This window comes from Schistocerca gregaria, chromosome X (assembly GCF_023897955.1).
Source record: "Schistocerca gregaria isolate iqSchGreg1 chromosome X, iqSchGreg1.2, whole genome shotgun sequence".
Taxonomy (NCBI): domain Eukaryota; kingdom Metazoa; phylum Arthropoda; class Insecta; order Orthoptera; family Acrididae; genus Schistocerca; species Schistocerca gregaria.
In genome coordinates, this window is record NC_064931.1 from 382,743,521 (window position 1) to 382,761,081 (window position 17,561).

At 43.4% G+C, this 17,561-nt stretch overlaps 1 protein-coding gene across 1 annotated transcript in view; it reads left to right on the forward strand.

Annotated features, from left to right (window-relative positions):
* The window catches only part of LOC126297751 (calcium-dependent secretion activator-like), a 1,391,877-nt gene that overhangs the window by 1,238,264 nt on the left and 136,052 nt on the right, over positions 1-17,561 (forward strand). The window contains exon 27 of the mRNA XM_049988921.1: positions 11,057-11,212. Within this exon, the coding sequence (XP_049844878.1) occupies positions 11,057-11,212 (156 nt within the window). The remainder of the gene's footprint in view (positions 1-11,056; positions 11,213-17,561) is intronic.

The following is a 17,561-nucleotide window of genomic DNA, read 5'->3' on the forward strand; positions in this document are numbered from 1 at the left end:
AGCTTGTCCACTAATGGCAATGGTGCCACACTCTCAGCTGGAAGGCCTCTACCGACGGACATAGCACTAGATTTCGTCAGGTTCACACGGCTGCCCGCAGCAGCCCCGTACTGGTTGATCCACACCAGTGCCTCTCGCACTTCATCCTCCGATAGAACCAAGAACACCAAGTCATCTGCATAGGCGCGGCAGATGAAAGAAGTCCCCCTCATTGTTATGCCTGTCAACCGGCTCCTCAAACCGTGTAATAGTGGCTCAAGGGCAATGGCGAAAAGCAGCATCGACAGCGGACATCCTTGATGGACCGACCACATGACGTTAATAGGGCCCGCCACACGGCCATTGACCAGCACCCGCGGGCGTTGATCAACTTTCTACGACACCGCTGCTTCTCTCGGATAACATGATGCATGGACGGGAGCTCTCCTGGTACACATTCGTGACATCTTGCGCGTACTACTGTGCCTTCAAGGCGGTGACGCATAAGAGAAATTATCTTCGCCTTAATACGTTGAATTTCAACCTGTCGTTGAACTGAGGGGGCAAGGTTTGAGAGTTCCCGGAGAATTGTGAAATAGTATTCCATGGTATGTCGGTGCCATAACATTTTATCGCGACCGTAATTCATCATAGAACGACGTAAAGCAGGCTTGGCGCAGTCGATCCACCACCGAAGTGTTGAAGGATACGCTGGAAGGCGTCTCACACAGTTGTTCCACGTCGTCTCTACGACCTGCCTACATTCCGGATCCTTGAGATGGGCCACATTCAGCTTCCACAAGCCTCGACCGCGCCACACCTTCTGCCTCTGGAGCGAAACAGTGCAAATGTAGGCGATATGGTCGGAAAAGGCGGTAGGCCATAACTCAGCGTCAAGCGTGGCAGTTACGAGTCCTGGGGACACGTAGACACGGTCAAGACGACTTGCTGAATGGCTGGTGACGTACGTATATCCAGGCCGATCGCCATGCACGCGGTCCCAAGTATCAGTGAGTTTCAGTTCATGCACAAGCAGCTTGAGTTCCTGGCATGTGGTGAAATGGGGATGTTGGTCCTTTTGGGATAACACACAATTGAAGTCGCCGCCAAGAACAATATGGTCGTAGCGTCCGACAAACAAAGGAGCGATCTGTTCTGAATAGAATCGCGACCGCTCCCGTCGCTTGGCCGTGCCCGAGGGAGCGTAAACATTGATGACTCGAACACCGTGGAAAGTCACAGCAAGACCCCTAGCCGATGGTAGGTAAATCACGTCATCTACATCAATGCCTTCCTTTAAAAGAATAGCTGTCCCACTGCCACCGTCGGCACACGGCGTGAGGTAGGAAACATAGCCATAGACATTAGGAAACGTCGCCAGGCGAACTTCCTGCAAAAGGGCAACATCTAGGTCCGACGCCCTCAACATATCACGGAGCAATTGTAGTTTGACAGGGGTGCCAATGGTGTTGACATTGATGGAGCCAATCCTGTAAGCTTGTCGTAGAATTGGGACTACAGGGACGCTCATGGAGGCACGAAGAGCAGCAGCGAACAAGAATGTTGTCCCAATAGGCTGCACATCCCCATCCTGTAACCCTGTCGATTAGGAGTCGTGGGCTGGAGCAGCGGCATTCGCGGCTGTCTCACTAGTTGGTGTTTCGTCGGCTACATCGTCAGACCATGCAAGGGTGCGTGGATGGTGTGCGTCCAGTGGAGTACCAGCAGAGTCCGAAGGCAGTGTCACGTCGGTGGTGGAAGAGTTGTCCTGGCTCAGCTGTTGTTCAACGTCCATAGGTACAGCGCCTGGTGCATGCAAGGATGGTTGTACGTCCGACGGAGTGCAAGTTGGTGCTTCCACCATAGATTCGTCCTTCGGAGGAACAACTTGATAATTTTGATCTTCATCGTCTTGAGACTGCGTCCTGCAGGTGTCAGACGGGGCGATCCGCCGTTTCCGACGTCTCTTCGGCGACCGTTGCTTGTGCACGTGATCTTCAGTGTCCGAAGACGCCTGGGGATCCGGATGTTCAGGCACAAAAGCATCGGTAGGCACAATCATGGAGTCAAGGGCCATCCCCTGTCCTTGAGATTGCTCACCACTGCACACGTCGGGAGGAGGAGGCAAGGGCGTCGGTCCGTCCGCAACAGCCTGAGGCAGGACCGGAGACGACGATGTACCAGTAGTAGGAGCCAGTGGTGTTCGCGGTCGGGGGTCGCTATGGAGAGCTTCGACAAACGTCAGCGGTAGCGACGTCGGAGCGGTCGTGGCCGGCAGGTCCCCAGGCGGTAACTGTGTGATTCTGCGCTGCAGACAGCTGGAACGGAGGTGTCCTTCTTTGCCACATCCCGAGCATGTCTTCGGCTGTCCATCATAAATAATAATTGCACGGCAGCCACCAATATATAAGTAGGACGGCACATGTTTGGTTAGTTCTATGCGGATCTGCCGTACTCCATTGAGAACCGGGTATGTAGTGAACTGAACCCACTTCTCAGCTGTGTGGCTAATCACTTTTCCATATGGATGGAATGCAGATACCACTACCTCTGAAGGCACCTCGAAAGGGAGTTCAAAAACACGTATCGTGCGCAGTCCAAGTCCCGCATGTTCCACAGTTACGTCACCGATGTGTCCATCAGAGTGACGGAACTTAAGACCACTTCGAGTTGCATCTAGAATTTTTTCACATATGTCTTCGTTGACCAATTTCACGTATACCACACTGCTCACTATAGAAAGGTGGATGCCAACAAGATCGCTGCAGTCAATCTTGACTTCATCTCTGATAAACTGTTCGATTTCCAGTGCTTTTGGTCGGGCATATTCAGGTGCAAAGCTAATCTTCAGTGTCGATTTTCGGTGGGCATAAGCCATTCTCTGTCGAATGAAATATAGCGCGCTAAGACGGCAGAATCACGTAAACAACTCCGCGAGCGAGCTGCGCGGCGAGGACGTAAACAAGACGTCCGTGCCGCTAGCGTGCCGAAAGGCGACTCCCCCTAGACCACAGGTGACCCCTTCATAATTCTCTATTATTTCAATCTCGTATACCATATGGAAAGGACGAATTCCTATATCTTTCCGTATGAGCACTGATTTCCTTTATTTTATCATGGTGATATTTTCACCCAATGTAGGTCGACATTGACAAAATATTTTCACATTCGGAGGACAAAATTGATAATTGGAATTTCGTGAGAAGGTTTCTCCGCATCAAAAAACACCTTTGTTTTAATTATGTACACCCAAAATCCTATATAATTTCAGTGACGCTCTCTCCCCTATTTTGCGATAATACAAAACATGCTGCCCTTCTTTGAAGTTTTTGGATGTACTCCATCAACCCTATCTGGTAAGGATCCTACTCTGTGAGGCAATATTCTAGAAGAGGACTTACAAGTGTAGTGTAGGCAGTCTCCTTAGTAGGTCTGTCACATTTTCTAAGTGTCCTGGTTGCCTTCCCCACAACATGTATTTAGTTGAATTTACAACTTTTAGATTTGATTGATCTATCGAGAATCAAGAATCTTTATTCACCATAAATCGTTTCACAAGGATATGGTTTTCGTCAATTTGATACAAGATAATGTATATACAATGCACAATAGTACAATGTGTAGCATTAAATATTAGTTCTACAACGTTTATGCAGTATATAATAATACAATAAATAGTAACAGTTTAAAAAAAAGAGTATAATAATCTGGTAAATCAAAGTATTCTTGATGTGACTTACCAAACAAAAGCGCTGGCAGGTCGATAGATACACAAACATACACACAAAATTCAAGCTTTCGCAACTAACGGTTGCTTCTTCAGGAAAGAGGGAAGGAGAGGTAAAGACGAAAGGATGTGGGTTTTAAGGGAGAGGGTAAGGAGTCATTCCAATCCTGGGAGCGGAAAGACTTACCTTAAGCGGAAAAAAGGACAGGTATACACTCACACACACACACACACACACATATCCATTCGCACATACACAGACACAAGCAGACATTTTTAAAGGCAAAGAGTTTGGGCAGAAATGTCAGTCGAGGCGGAAGTACACAGGCAAAGATGTTGTTGAAAGACAGGTGAGGTATGAGTGGCGGCAACTTCAAATTAGCGGAGGTTGAGGCCTGGCGGATAATGACAAGAGAGGATATACTGAAGGGCAAGTTCCCATCTCCGGAGTTCTGACAGGTTGGTGTTAGTGGGAAGTATCCAGATAACCCAGACGGTGTAACACTGGGCCAAGATGCGCTGGCCATGCACCAAGGCATGTTTAGCCACAGGGTGATCCTTATTACCAACAAACACTATCTGCCTGTGTCCATTCATGAGAATGGACAGTTTGTTGCTGGTCAGTCCAACATAGAAAGCTTCACAGTGTAGGCAGGTCAGTTGGTAAATCACGTGGGTGCTTTCACACATGGCTCTGCCTTTGATCGTGTACACCTTCCGGGTTACAGGGTTGGAGTAGGTTGTGGTGGGAGGGTGCATGGGACAGGTTTTTCACCGGGTGCGGTTACAAGGGTAGGAGCCAGAGGGTAGGGAAGGTGGTTTGGGGATTTCATAGGGATGAACTAAGAGGTTACAAAAGTTAGGTGGACGGTGGAAAGACACTCTTGGTGGAGTGGGAGGATTTCGTGAAGGATGGATCTCATTTCAGGGCAGCATTTGAGGAAGTCGTATCCCTGCTGGAGAGCCACATTCAGAGTCTGATCCAGTCCGGGAAAGTATCGTGTCACAAGTGGGGCACTTTAGTGGTTCTTCTGTGGGAGGTTTTGGGTTTGAGGGGATGAGGAAGTGGCTCTGGTTATTTGCTTCTGTACCAGGTCAGGAGGGTAGTTGTGGGATGCGAAAGCTGTTTTCAGGTTGTTGGTGTAATGGTTCAGGGATTCCTGACTGGAGCAGATTCGTTTGCCACAAAGACCTAGGCTGTAGGGAAGGGTCCGTTTGATGTGGAATGGGTGGCGGATGTCATAATGGAGGTATTGTTGCTTGTTGGTGGGTTTGATGTGGACGGACTAGTGAAGCTGGCCATTGGAGAAATGGAGGTCAACGTCAAGGAAAGTGGCATGGGATTTGGAGTAGGACCAGGTGAATCTGATGGAACCAAAGGAGTTGAGGTTGGAGAGGAAATTCTGGAGTTCTTCTTCACCCTGAGTCCAGATATGAAGATGTCATCAATAAATCTGTACCAAACTTTGGGTTGGCAGGCCTGGGTAAACAAGAAGGCTTCCTCTAAGCGACCCATGAATAGGATGGCTAGCAAGGGGGCCATCCTGGTACCCATGGCTGTTCCCTTTAATTGTTGGTATGTCTGGCCTTCAAAAGTGAAGAAGTTGTGCGTCAGGATGAAGCTGTCTAAGGTAATGAGGAAAGAGGTTTTAGGTATTGTGGCAGGTAATCGAAATGAAAGCCAGTGCTCCATCCCAGCGAGGCCCTGGATGTGCGGAATACTTGTTCATAAGGAAGTGACATCCATGGTTACAAGGATGGTTTCCGGGTGTAACAGATTGGGTAAGGATTCCAGGCGTTTGAGAAAGTGGTTGGTGTCTTTGATGAAGGATGGGAGACTGCATGTAATGGATTGAAGGTGTTGATCTACGTAGGCAGAGATACTTTCTGTAGGGGCTTGGTAACCAGCTACAGTGGGGCGGCCAGGATGATTGGGTTTGTGAATTTTAGGAAGAAGGCAGAAGGTAGGGGTGTGGGTTGTCGGTGGGGTCAGAAGGTTGATGGAGTCATGTGAAAGGTTTTGTAGGGGGCCTAAGGCCTGAGGATTTCTTGAAGCTGTGCCTGGACATTAGGAATGGGATTCCCTTCGCCAACTTTGTATGTGGCGTTGTCTGAAAGCTGACGCAGTGTCTCAGCCACATACTCCCGACAGTCAAGTACCACAGTCGTGGAACCCTTGTCTGCCGGAAGAATGACGATGGATCGGTCAGCCTTGTCACATGAATGGACAAAGGCAGACAGTGTTTGTTGGTAATGAGGATCACGCTGTGGCTAAACATGCCTTGGTGCACAGCCAGCACATCTTGACACAGTGTTACGCCGTCTGGGTTATCTGGATACATCCCACTAACACCAACCTGTCAGAACTCCGGAGATGGGAACTTGGCCTTCAGTATATCCTCTCTTCTCGTTACCAACCAGGCTTCAACGTCTGCTAATTTCAGGTTGCCGCCACTCATACCTCACCTGTCTTTCAACAACATCTTTGCCTGTGTACTTCTGCCTCGACTGGTATATCTGCCCAAACTCGTTGCCTTTACAAATGTCTGTTTGTGTCTGTGTATGTGTGGATGGATATGTGTGTTTTGCGAGTGTATACCTGTCCTTTCTTACCCCAAGGTAAGTCTTTCCGCTCCCGGGATTGGAATGACTCTTTACTCGCTCCCACATTCTTTCGTCTTTACCTCTCCTTACCTCTTTCGTGAAGAAGAAACTGTTGGTTGCGAAAGCTTGAATTTTGTGTGTATGTTTGTGTATCTATCGACCTGCCAGCGCTTTTGTTTGGTAAGTCATTTCAACTTTGTTTTTAGATATGTTTTTTTCCACATGGAATATTTCCCTCTATTATATTCATCATTAATTTGAACCCAACAATTACGTTTGTTATTGTCACTGTTGCTTTTCGAAATCTTTTCTGTCGTCTTATTTTCTCTTTCTGTTTTTGCCAGTAGTTGCACTTTGTATTCACCAAAAAATTTTTTCCGCTTTCAACACTACCGCTGCTACAAAATCCACTGTTTCTAGTTCACAAACAGTTCCTTTCACCTATTAAACAACCATTTCGGCTAGTTCTAATAACTTTCACTTTATTTCCATTTCCGTTTTTCCCACATCACTGATCATTTTTAGCCGGTTCCCACAGGTTTTAACGCCATTATTTCTTCGTCAGACATTTGTTAACCTCATTTTCACAATCTGCCATCACAAAACCACTCCTTTTAATACATTTACACGTAGTTTTTCCGAAATTTTCCCGAATTTCTCCACCCTTTTACGTGTTCTGGCGGCAACACAACCACCTAACCTTTATGCACATCATTGTCTACCAACACAAGTTCACCACAGGATCAACATAGCCCAGCTTTAGCCAACACTTTTTCGCCTTTTTTCACACCAGATCTCCAGTTTCTCTCTAGTTCACCTTTCTCTCTCCCCATATATTTTTTTTTATTTTTTTTTCATTTTAGCCTCATGTTACAGTTTCCACCCTCTAATACTATGTCATCCTCACAACACCCCCACAACAACCCCATTACGTTTTATTTACATGCCCTCCGTAAACATGCATTCGCCCTAGCCAGATTACGCTCGCATATTTTATTTTCTCAGGCTAGTCTGACATTTGGCATTACCCCCAAAGGCCTCACAATTAAAGTTCCCATCTCTGGCTGCAACCCTTCTTTCCATCAGTCCCTATACCAGTTCCAAACTGAACAATCCATTGCCCTCACCCACCTAATCCTTCACCTACACATCAACTCAGCCTATGAACACAACCGTCAACTGCTACCCTTAATAAAAGTCTTCAATCTTTCCTCTCCCACATCCACACCGGCTGTTCAGAGCATCCTCTTACAGGCCAACCGCAAATTAGTACAGCATGCCACCCTCCACCTCAAAAAACTATCCAATCTCCTGGTTTCCCACCTCCAGAAAGGCATCTCAATCACCCTTCACAACCTTTCCAGCAAACCTCAACCTCCTCTCATTGCACACAAACCCAGTCTCTCCCATCTACTCAATCTCCCACTTCCAGCTCCTCTCCCTCGAAAGCCTCAAAATTCCAATCAACACAATCTGGAACCACATCACCCTAATTCAGTAGTTAACCTTTCCTCCAAACCTCTCTCCCAATCCGAAGTGTCTGTCCTATCCTAAGGCCTCACCTTCAGCCCCACACCCAGTTTCAACCAAACAGCCCTCGTCAAAGATTTACTGTCCTACACTCGTACTCTCTGCTGGAAATACCACTTTGCCATGAAGAAAAATGATCCTAATCCTACTGCTAATGATCCAACTCCCCAAGACACTATCCTAATTGAACTCTGCCTGGAACAGTTCCGTCCTCCGTCACAGCGGGACCCACCTCCTCTTCCTCAAAATCACCCTCTCCATACCTTCCAGCAATTTCTGACTTCCAGCCTTGCCTCTCAATCCTTCTTAAGAAACTTTAATCCTACTCCCAACATCACCCTGCTGAAGACCAAGCTATCCGTGATCTGAAGGCCGACCGACCCATCATCATTCTTCTGGCGGACAAGGGTTCCATGACTGTGGTACTTGACTGTCGGGAGTATGTGGCTGAGGGACTGCGTCAGCTTTCAGAGAACACCACATACAAAGTTTGCCAAGGTAATCCCATTCCTGATGTCCAGGTGGAGCTTCAAGGAATCCTCAGAGCCTTAGGCCCCCTACAAAACCTTTCACCTGACTCCATCAACCTCCTGACCCCACCGACACGCCGCACCCCTAACTTCTACCTTCTTCTTAAAATTCACAAACTCAATCATACCAGGCGCCCCATTGTAGCTGGTTACCAAGCCCCCACACAACGTATCTCTGCCTACGTAGCTCAACACCTTCAACCCATTACATGCAGTCTCCCATCCTTCATCAAAGACACTAATCACTTTCTCGAACGCCTGGAATCCTTACCCAATCTGTTACCCTCGGAAACCATCCTTGTAACCATTGATGCCACATCCTTATACACAAATATTCCACACGTCCAGGGCCTCACTGCGATGGAGCACTTCCTTTCACGCCGATCACCTGCCACCCTACCTAAAACCTCTTTCTTCATTACCTTAGCCAGCTTCATCCTGACCCACAACTTCTTCAATTTTGAAGGCCAGACATACCAAGAATTACAGGGAACAGCCATGGGTACCAGGCCAGCCCCCTTGTACACCAGCCTATTCATGGGCCGCTTAGAGGAAGGCTTCTTGGTTACACAGGCCTGCCAACCCAAAGTTTGGTACAGATTTATTGATGACATTTTCATGATCTGGAGTCAGGGTGAAGAAGAACTCCAGAATATCCTCTCCAACCTCAACTCCTTTGGTTCCATCAGATACACCTGGTCCTACTCCAAATCCCATGCCACTTTCCTTGACGTTGACCTCCATTTGTCCAATGGCCAGCTTCACTCGTCCGTCCACATCAAACCCACCAACAAGCAACAGTACCTCCCTTATGACAGCTGCCACTCATTCCACATCGAAAGGTCCCTTCCCTACAGCCTAGGTCTTTGTAGCAAACGAATCTGCTCCAGTCAGGAATCCCTGAACCATTACACCAACAACCTGAAAACAGCTTTCGCATCTCGCAACTACCCTCCCAACCTGGTACAGAAGCTAATAACAAGAGCCACTTCCTCATCCCCTCAAACCCAGAACCTCCCACAAAAGTGCCCCACTTGTGACAGGATACTTTCCGGGACTGGATCAGACTCTGAATGTGGCTCTCCAGCAGGGATACGACTTCCTCAAATGCTGCCCTGAAATGAGATCCATCCTTCACGAAATCGTACCCACTCTACCAAGAGTGTCTTTCTGCCGTCCACCTAACCTTCGTAACCTCTTAGTTCATCCCTATTAAATCCCCCAACCACCTTCACTACCCTCTAGCTCTTACCCTTGTAACTGCCCCCAGTGTAAAACCTGTCCCATGCACCCTCCCACCACCACCTACTCCAGTCCTGTAACCCAGAAGGTGTACACGATCAAAGGCAGAGGCACGTGTGAAAGCACCCACGTGATTTACCAACTGACCTACACTGTGAAGCTTTCCATGTGGGAATGACCAGCAACAAAATGTCCATTCTCATGAATGGACACTGGCAGACAGTGTTTGTTGGTAATGAGGATCACCCTGTGGCTAAACATGCCTTGGTGCACGGCTGGCACATCTTGGCCCAGTGTTACACCGTCAGGGTTATCTGGATACTTCCCACTAACACCAACCTGTCAGAACTCCGGAGATGGGAACTTGCCCTTCAGTATATCCTCTCTTCTCGTTATCCCCTCCCCTCCCCTCCCATCCCCTCCACTCCCATCCCCTCCCCTCCCCTCCCCTCTCCACTCCTCTCCCCTCCACTCCCCCCTTCCCCTCCCCACCCCTCCCCTCCTGTGCCCTCCCCTCTCCTCTCCAACCCTCCCCCTCCACTCCTGTCCCTCCCCTCCCCTTCCCTCTGCTCCCCCCTCCCCTCCCCTTCTCTCCCCTCCCCTCCCCTCCCCTCCCCTCCCCTCCCTCCCCTCCCCTGAATTTCCATTACTTTTTTAATTACATAATTCCACCTAAAATACAAGATATTGAAAAAGTATTGCATACTATGATAGGCGGTAGTATGGACCAAAATAAGACAAAAATGTCTACTAAATGTGAGCCCTTCCTGAGGAGGTATGAGAATTTGTTCATCTTCTCTGCTATGAAACACATCTGTTCTGCTTCAAGTTCTTTGCTATTGCAAGCAACCTACAACATGCAGTAAGTGAATAAGGACACATTTCTCTGTTATTTGCACATACAGCATGCAGTGAACATCTGTTATGATTTTTACTTTGAACATACATTAATTTTGATGGAACTACTTTGCGTTATGGTAAATTTGTGAAATGCTTTTAGGATATAGTTTCCGCTTTGTACTTACCAGCATATGGAAGCCTATTTTTACACATGGAAAACAGCAGACATGGTCTTCTGTTATTGTCTGAAAAGTGGATTCAATCATAAAGCTTGTGTTCTGTGTGCTGAAACATACGCAGAAGCACTGCTGTTTCACAGTAACAGACTAATGTATTCTACATTGTTTACTTATTTGCTTAGTGCATTCTATAAGTAATTTGTAAAAACAATGAACTTCACAGTAGTGAAGATGAACAAATGCTCATAGCTCTTGAGGCACGTGTTTTTGAGCCCATCTCCACTGGATATTTTTCTTGTTTTGGTAAATACTACAACACTCAAAAATATGTAACACTTAATTAATAGTCTGTAGTTTATGTTGTTGTTATTATTAATTTTTCTCTTGGTGGTAGAATAAAGTGTAAGGGCTGTTGTTCTTTCCAGGAATGGATGTGCTACTTCAGAAGATTTGTTTTGGAAACTAGATGCCCTTCAATCTTTTATAAGAGATCTCCACTGGCCTGATACAGAGTTCAGACAACATTTAGAGCAAAGGTTGAAGCTTATGGCATGTGATATGATAGAATCATGTATCCAAAGGTAAGGAATAAGTTACTTAATTTGTTTTCCAGTTATGTCAGACTAAATAAACTTGTAAGAATGTAATGCATGTTTTTTTTTTCATTTCGTGATTATAATTGCATTAACTACATTAAGAAAATTACATATTCAATTGCCATCAGACATCAAGAAGAATACAGTGACATGAATGATGAATGACTCATAGGCAGACATGTCCATAGTGTAAGTAGTATCATTGAGTGCACTGTCCATGTGCAGTATGGGGAAGGTGTGCAATCTGTCTGAGTTTGCTTGAGGTCAGATTGTTATTGCCCAGAGGATTGGCATGAGCATTTCAGAAAGTCCATGACTTGTCAGGTGTTCAAGGAGTTCTTTGGTGAGTGTCTTCAACATGTGGAGAACCCAAGGTGTAACCACATCCAAACATAATGGGGTTCAGTCATCACCCTTCACTACAGATGTTGGACATTGTAGGCTGGGCAGACTAATAAAACAGGACAGGTGGTGAACTGTGTGAAACTAACAACAGACTATAATACTGGGTAGAGCAGAACTATGTCTGAAACATAGTAGAGTGAACATTCCTACTGATGGGCCTTCACAGCCAATGACCCATGCATGTGCCAATGTTAATAGCACAACATCAGCAATTACAATTGAGAAGAAGATGTAATTATTGACTCTGACCATTGGCACAGTAGCAGAGTGTGGCATGGTTTGATGAATCCCATTACCTTCTTGATCATGTCAATGGCAGGAAATGAATTTGTTGTCTTCCAGGCGAACAGCTTCTTGACACCTGTACTGTGGGACACAGACAAGCTGATTGCATTATGCTCTGGGTATCATTCATATAGGCATCTGTGGGTGCAGTGGAGACTCAAAGTAATTCAGAGGCAGGCTGCTAGTTCTGTTATCAGTAGCTTCTATCAACATGTGTTATGGGGATGCTTTATGAAATAAAATGGGAATATCTGGTGGGAAGATGATGCCCTTTTTCACAAAATACTGCTGGGAAAATTTAGATAATCATCATTTGAAGCTACTACAGAAAGATTTTACTGCCACTGATGTACATTTTGTGCAAGGACCGCATAGATAATATAAGAGAAATTAGGGCTCATACTGAGGCACATAGATAGTTGTTTTTCACTTGCTGTATTTGCAAGTGGAACAGGAACGGAAATGAATAGCAGTGGTACAAGTTGAGTTTTACAAGAGTGACATTTTTTAAATTGATACTGATTTCTGGACAGAAGCTCTCAGTCTCAAGGAAATTTATCACATTCACTCTCTGAATTTGTTCAAGAATTTTATAATTATATAGGTTCATTCTTTTACCTTCATATAAATGGGTGTCACCTGAACTTTTTTCGTGTTGACTGCGATTCTGCCCTGGGTGAGAGGTTCACGATAAATGCAAGCTAAGTAAGGGGCTAATTCTGCAGCTCTGTAAGCAAACTGGTATTCAATCGCAGACTGGATGATTCATTTGTTTTTAACACATTCTGTTGCTTCTCTATTCCAGGGATGCCATGCCTACTACTATGTCCTCCATATGAGAGTCTGTGTGGTTTTATAACAACAGCATGTTTGTAAGATCCTCCTGTGTGAATGAATTCTTAAATACAAAATTTTAAATCTTAGCTTTCCTTTTGCTGGCTTTTATTGCCAGCCACCACACCATACTGGTCAACAAGTGACTGGAAAGCTGGATAGAAGCCTTCGACCTGCTTAGCAATTTTATAAAGGACTAGATTTTTCTTTGGTTCTTGGGATGACCTTTCACTAAGGTACAGCTGACGTTGTTCTATGTTTTTTGCATCAATCTCCTTAAACATTCACAAATTTCTATTAGATTTTACCTGTTGACATTTACACTTTTTATTAACTGAAAGAGAGACAATCTCTGCCTCCTCAACACTATCTGAATTTTATTACTATACAAAAAATGGTCTTTTTTCCATTCTTAATCCATTTATTCAGGACATATTTATTCATGGTGGGATCGACATGTCCTAGTTTAGTATCAATAAATGTGAAGTGAATGAAAAAGTAAATTTGACATATATGTGACCATTTATTTAATAACTGTTTCTACTATAAAATAATCATAGGAAGGAGGTTTGTGAAGATGAACATCCACAGACCATAATAGTTACAAAGCAATACAGTTTCCCTAAACATATTAGTTTACAAGAAACCAAATCTCGAAAATTTTACGAAATATTTCTTTATGATTGTAGGTAATACATGTTTTATTTAGTGTCCATAGCTTGTGCTATGTGTTAAATATATTATCACAACTTAACACTAGAACCACCAGAACTAGTACTATGCTTAGAATCACCGATGTGGTCAAAGTGACCTCTTTCTTTGTAAGTACATGCTGTGCTGTTTAATGTAAATATTAATGAACTTGATAACAATGTATCACTTTAATTATGTTTAGTAACAGCATCATTGTATTTTACAACAACACTGGTAACATAATATTACTAATAAATAAGAACATAGTTCACAATATTTATCTGCAACCATACTAATTGTATTGCAGTAGTTTTAAAATTAATAGAAATTAATCTTACTGGAGAAACTAAGTACCCATGAATATGTTAAGAGAAAGACCAAACATAAAATATGACCATGTATAGTACCTAATCCTACTTACAAGCATTACAAACTACTGTCTTTATTACTTTATATGTACACAGCCCACAAACATATCTCTTGCATTTACTGCACACTTCATTTGTCTTTTTTATGCATTTTCTCATTTGGCATAGTTTTCTTACTTTCATAGGAATTTCCACTTCTTCTCTTTCTTCCCTTTTCTTCCTTTTCTTTTCCATCCCTTGGCATCCTTTCCTGATTTCAGGTTTCCATATAGGCTCTACGTAATTCTTCTGCTAGATTTAGGATGAAATTCCTCCTCCTTATTTTGATCCTTGTCACTAGCTTGCAAATGATCCATGCGTTGATGGCTGCTAAATCAAGGATATTGTGAAATACTTGTACAGACCATTGATGAGTACCAGAATGGACAGAATATTTCCTCGTCATCTGGTCCAAGACATCTACAGCAAATTTAGTGCTGTTGTAGAAGCTCACTGTTTCGGAAAGATGTTTCAAATTATTTTGTATTTGAACATCTGTGTGCATGGTGCTCTACAGAACAACATTTTTGTTCTTTTTCCCTTGGTAAACAGTCAGAGAACCACCTTCCCTTTGCAAGAGAACAGACGTATAAAGAGGAGTTTTCATTTTTATTATAGTGTTCGGAATTTCTTTTCTTGCACAGTTCATAGTGCCGACAAGACTAGTTTTCTCTTTTTCCAGTCTCTCCCCAAGTGCAACCGTAGTGAAAAAATTATCAGTAACCACTTTTCACTCCCTATTGTGATATGGAGCTACCAACTTCATTACTACTTGTTCTGCAAGTTTCTCATTAGGTACCCTCTGTTTGTTCTTTCCTACATAAGGGAACCCATTACAAAGATATTTTATTTCTACATCCGCTAGAAGCCGAACTTGATTCCAAATTTATCAGGCTTGTTCAGCATATATTCCAAATACGGACACCTGGTTCTTCTGGGGAAAAGTTGTTCACCCACAGTTACATTTGATACAGGTATGTAATTCAACTGACAGTTTTCTGTAAAATGGTTCCAAGTAGTTGATATAAGTGCAAATTTGTCACTTTTCAAATGTTCTGACCATCTATTTCTTTCATCAAAACGCAGATATTTCAAAATTTCTCAAAACCTGTTTCTGCTCATTGTGTCAGTGAAAAATGGGGCTCCCCTATTTTTCTAACACAACTCATCTATTTCAATACATCTGGCACCTAGTGCACCACGAGCATATAATAATGCAACAAATGCATCTAATTCTTCTAAATGCAAACTCCAGGAATCATTTGCAATCATTTCCAAAAAGCCGTTGTGCCTCTGCTTCTGTGCATTTCTTTATGTGTTTCAACATTGATAGATCAACTAAAAGGTGCCAGGCACTCGAAACATTATCATTTGAGATGTGCCACATTGCGTGTGGAGTAAATCCCTACGTTTCTTTCAATATATTCTGTTGACCTATCGTACCGGGAGTAGTAACACCGAAGTCTGCTACAGTCCACTCCGTGATCCTGTCCTTCCCCAGGAGTTTTGAGCCAGGTTCTGGAAGAGAACCCTTACTTTGTTTTCCTCTTCTACATCGATTCTGTATTGGTCCACTTACAGGAGGTGCAGTTCTTTATTTACCCAGGGTAGGTCCTTCTCTAGCATTGTTTATATTACTGCTTGGTCCTGGTTCAGCAACTGCGTGAGGAAAGAGACAATTAGAAAGCTACAACTCATTATAAAGATAACATACCACACAATAAAATAGCAGTAACAGAAGTAGCCGTAGAAGTGTCAGCTCTATTATAATAGTGATCATTATTCATGTAGTAACAATAATAACAGTAACAATAATAATAATAATAACGGCAATATAAGTGAATGTAAATTACCTTCATCTTCAGTCTCGGAGCTGTCACACTCTACATTAGCGATAGGTTGGTAATCTCCATCTGTAGAATCTTCCACAAGGTCCTCAACTTCAGGATCATTTTCTGCATCTGATTCATACAAAAGTCTGACAATTTCTTCATCTGAAAGTGGCCGTGGTCATGGTTTGTATCACTGTGACATCTGAGCCATGTCTACTGCTGTGACACCAGTACTCAAATAATCAGTCTTGTTTATGCAAAACCCAATGGCAAACAATAAATGACATATTGCATTGCTGGGCTTTTAAATTCAAACAATGCGAATAAACTTCAGCAACCAGCTTATTTAGTACATTGTTGACGAGTGCTAAGAATAAATCTGGGGAGTGACACACAACAATCTTTAAATAATCTGTTTTCAGATATACATGTAATGTGGTCAAAGTGACCACTCAGCAGTTTGAAGTATAAGTGGTCATTCAAAGACAACTAACGAAGATAAAATAAATATTGGACTATTTATATGATCTACATAAACAATTAGGAAAATTCAGTAACTCACAACAGCATAGATTAGAAATTCATCGAATAATAAATTGTTCAAATATAAAAAGTGGTCAAATTGACCACATAGCAGTCCTAGTGTTAAATGCTTTTACTTACTGTATTGTGTTACACTTACAGAGAAACAGAAGTTGGTAGTGGATGAATCACAATGTAACTGTTGGTCACCATACAATAAACACATTTGAATTTAAACATTATGTGGGATCTAGTTTTCAATTCTGAGTTAAGAATGACATACAGTTATACACTGGTGGCACAACCTAAGGTCAATAGTAACTTTCAAATGATGTGTCACTGACAAGTAACACAGCTTGGTTAAACTTGCAGTAGAGATACAATGAACTGATACAGTATAGTACAGAAGGTAATTGGAGGAAATACACAATGATATCCACAGAAAAGGTAATTTTATTCAAAGATAGTAATTACGCTGAAGTGACTACAATTTATCATGGTCCCGTTGACAATTCAAAAGCTGGGTCATGGTTGTTAATAGGTTGTGTGATGATCAGAGACAGTAGTACATGCTCTGCAGTGTGATCACTTGTTAGCCACAAGGTTGGTAAGCAGTTCTTGTAGTAGGGTTTTCCATTCTTTCACCAGCATCATTGATATACCCTGGATGGTCATTGGTACATATAAATGTGCTGCAGTATTTATCTAGGATTTAAGTCAGGGGAACAGGCAGACCAGTCTACCTGCATAATGTCCTCTGGTTCCAAGAGCTCCTACAGCTGCACTGTTATGTGACAATGCACTGTCATCCATAAAAATGATGTCAGGGCTGAATGCATCCCTGAAAAGACACACATGGGAAAGGAGCACAGATCACAATAATACTGATTGGAGAATGTAACATGCTGAAAGGTTTGGAAGCCAGTGCACCCATGCAACATTTTGCTTCCACACACCATAATGTGTGAATCAATGAAATGATGTTCAACAGTGTTCCTGGGTGCATTACATGTTCCCATCTCTCACCACCTAATGTACCAAGGAACTTGTCAAACATTATTGTTTTTGTTAGTTAGTTAGTTAATTTCAAGTTTCATGGATCATTTTGCATGATGCTTCTGAAGGCTAAATGGTTTGTGAAAACAGTAGTCTTATGTTCCAAACATTATACTCTACTTTTTCAGATCCAGAAATAATAGCTGGTGCTTTTAATTCAGGGATGTAATAATACTTGTCATAGTTATATAAAGATCTCCTAGCAAATATTATGGTACATTCTCTTTCAACAAATGAAACTATACCACCCCAGACGAAAACAACTTTCTCTTTTGACATACTGATAGCTGAAGCCAAAAT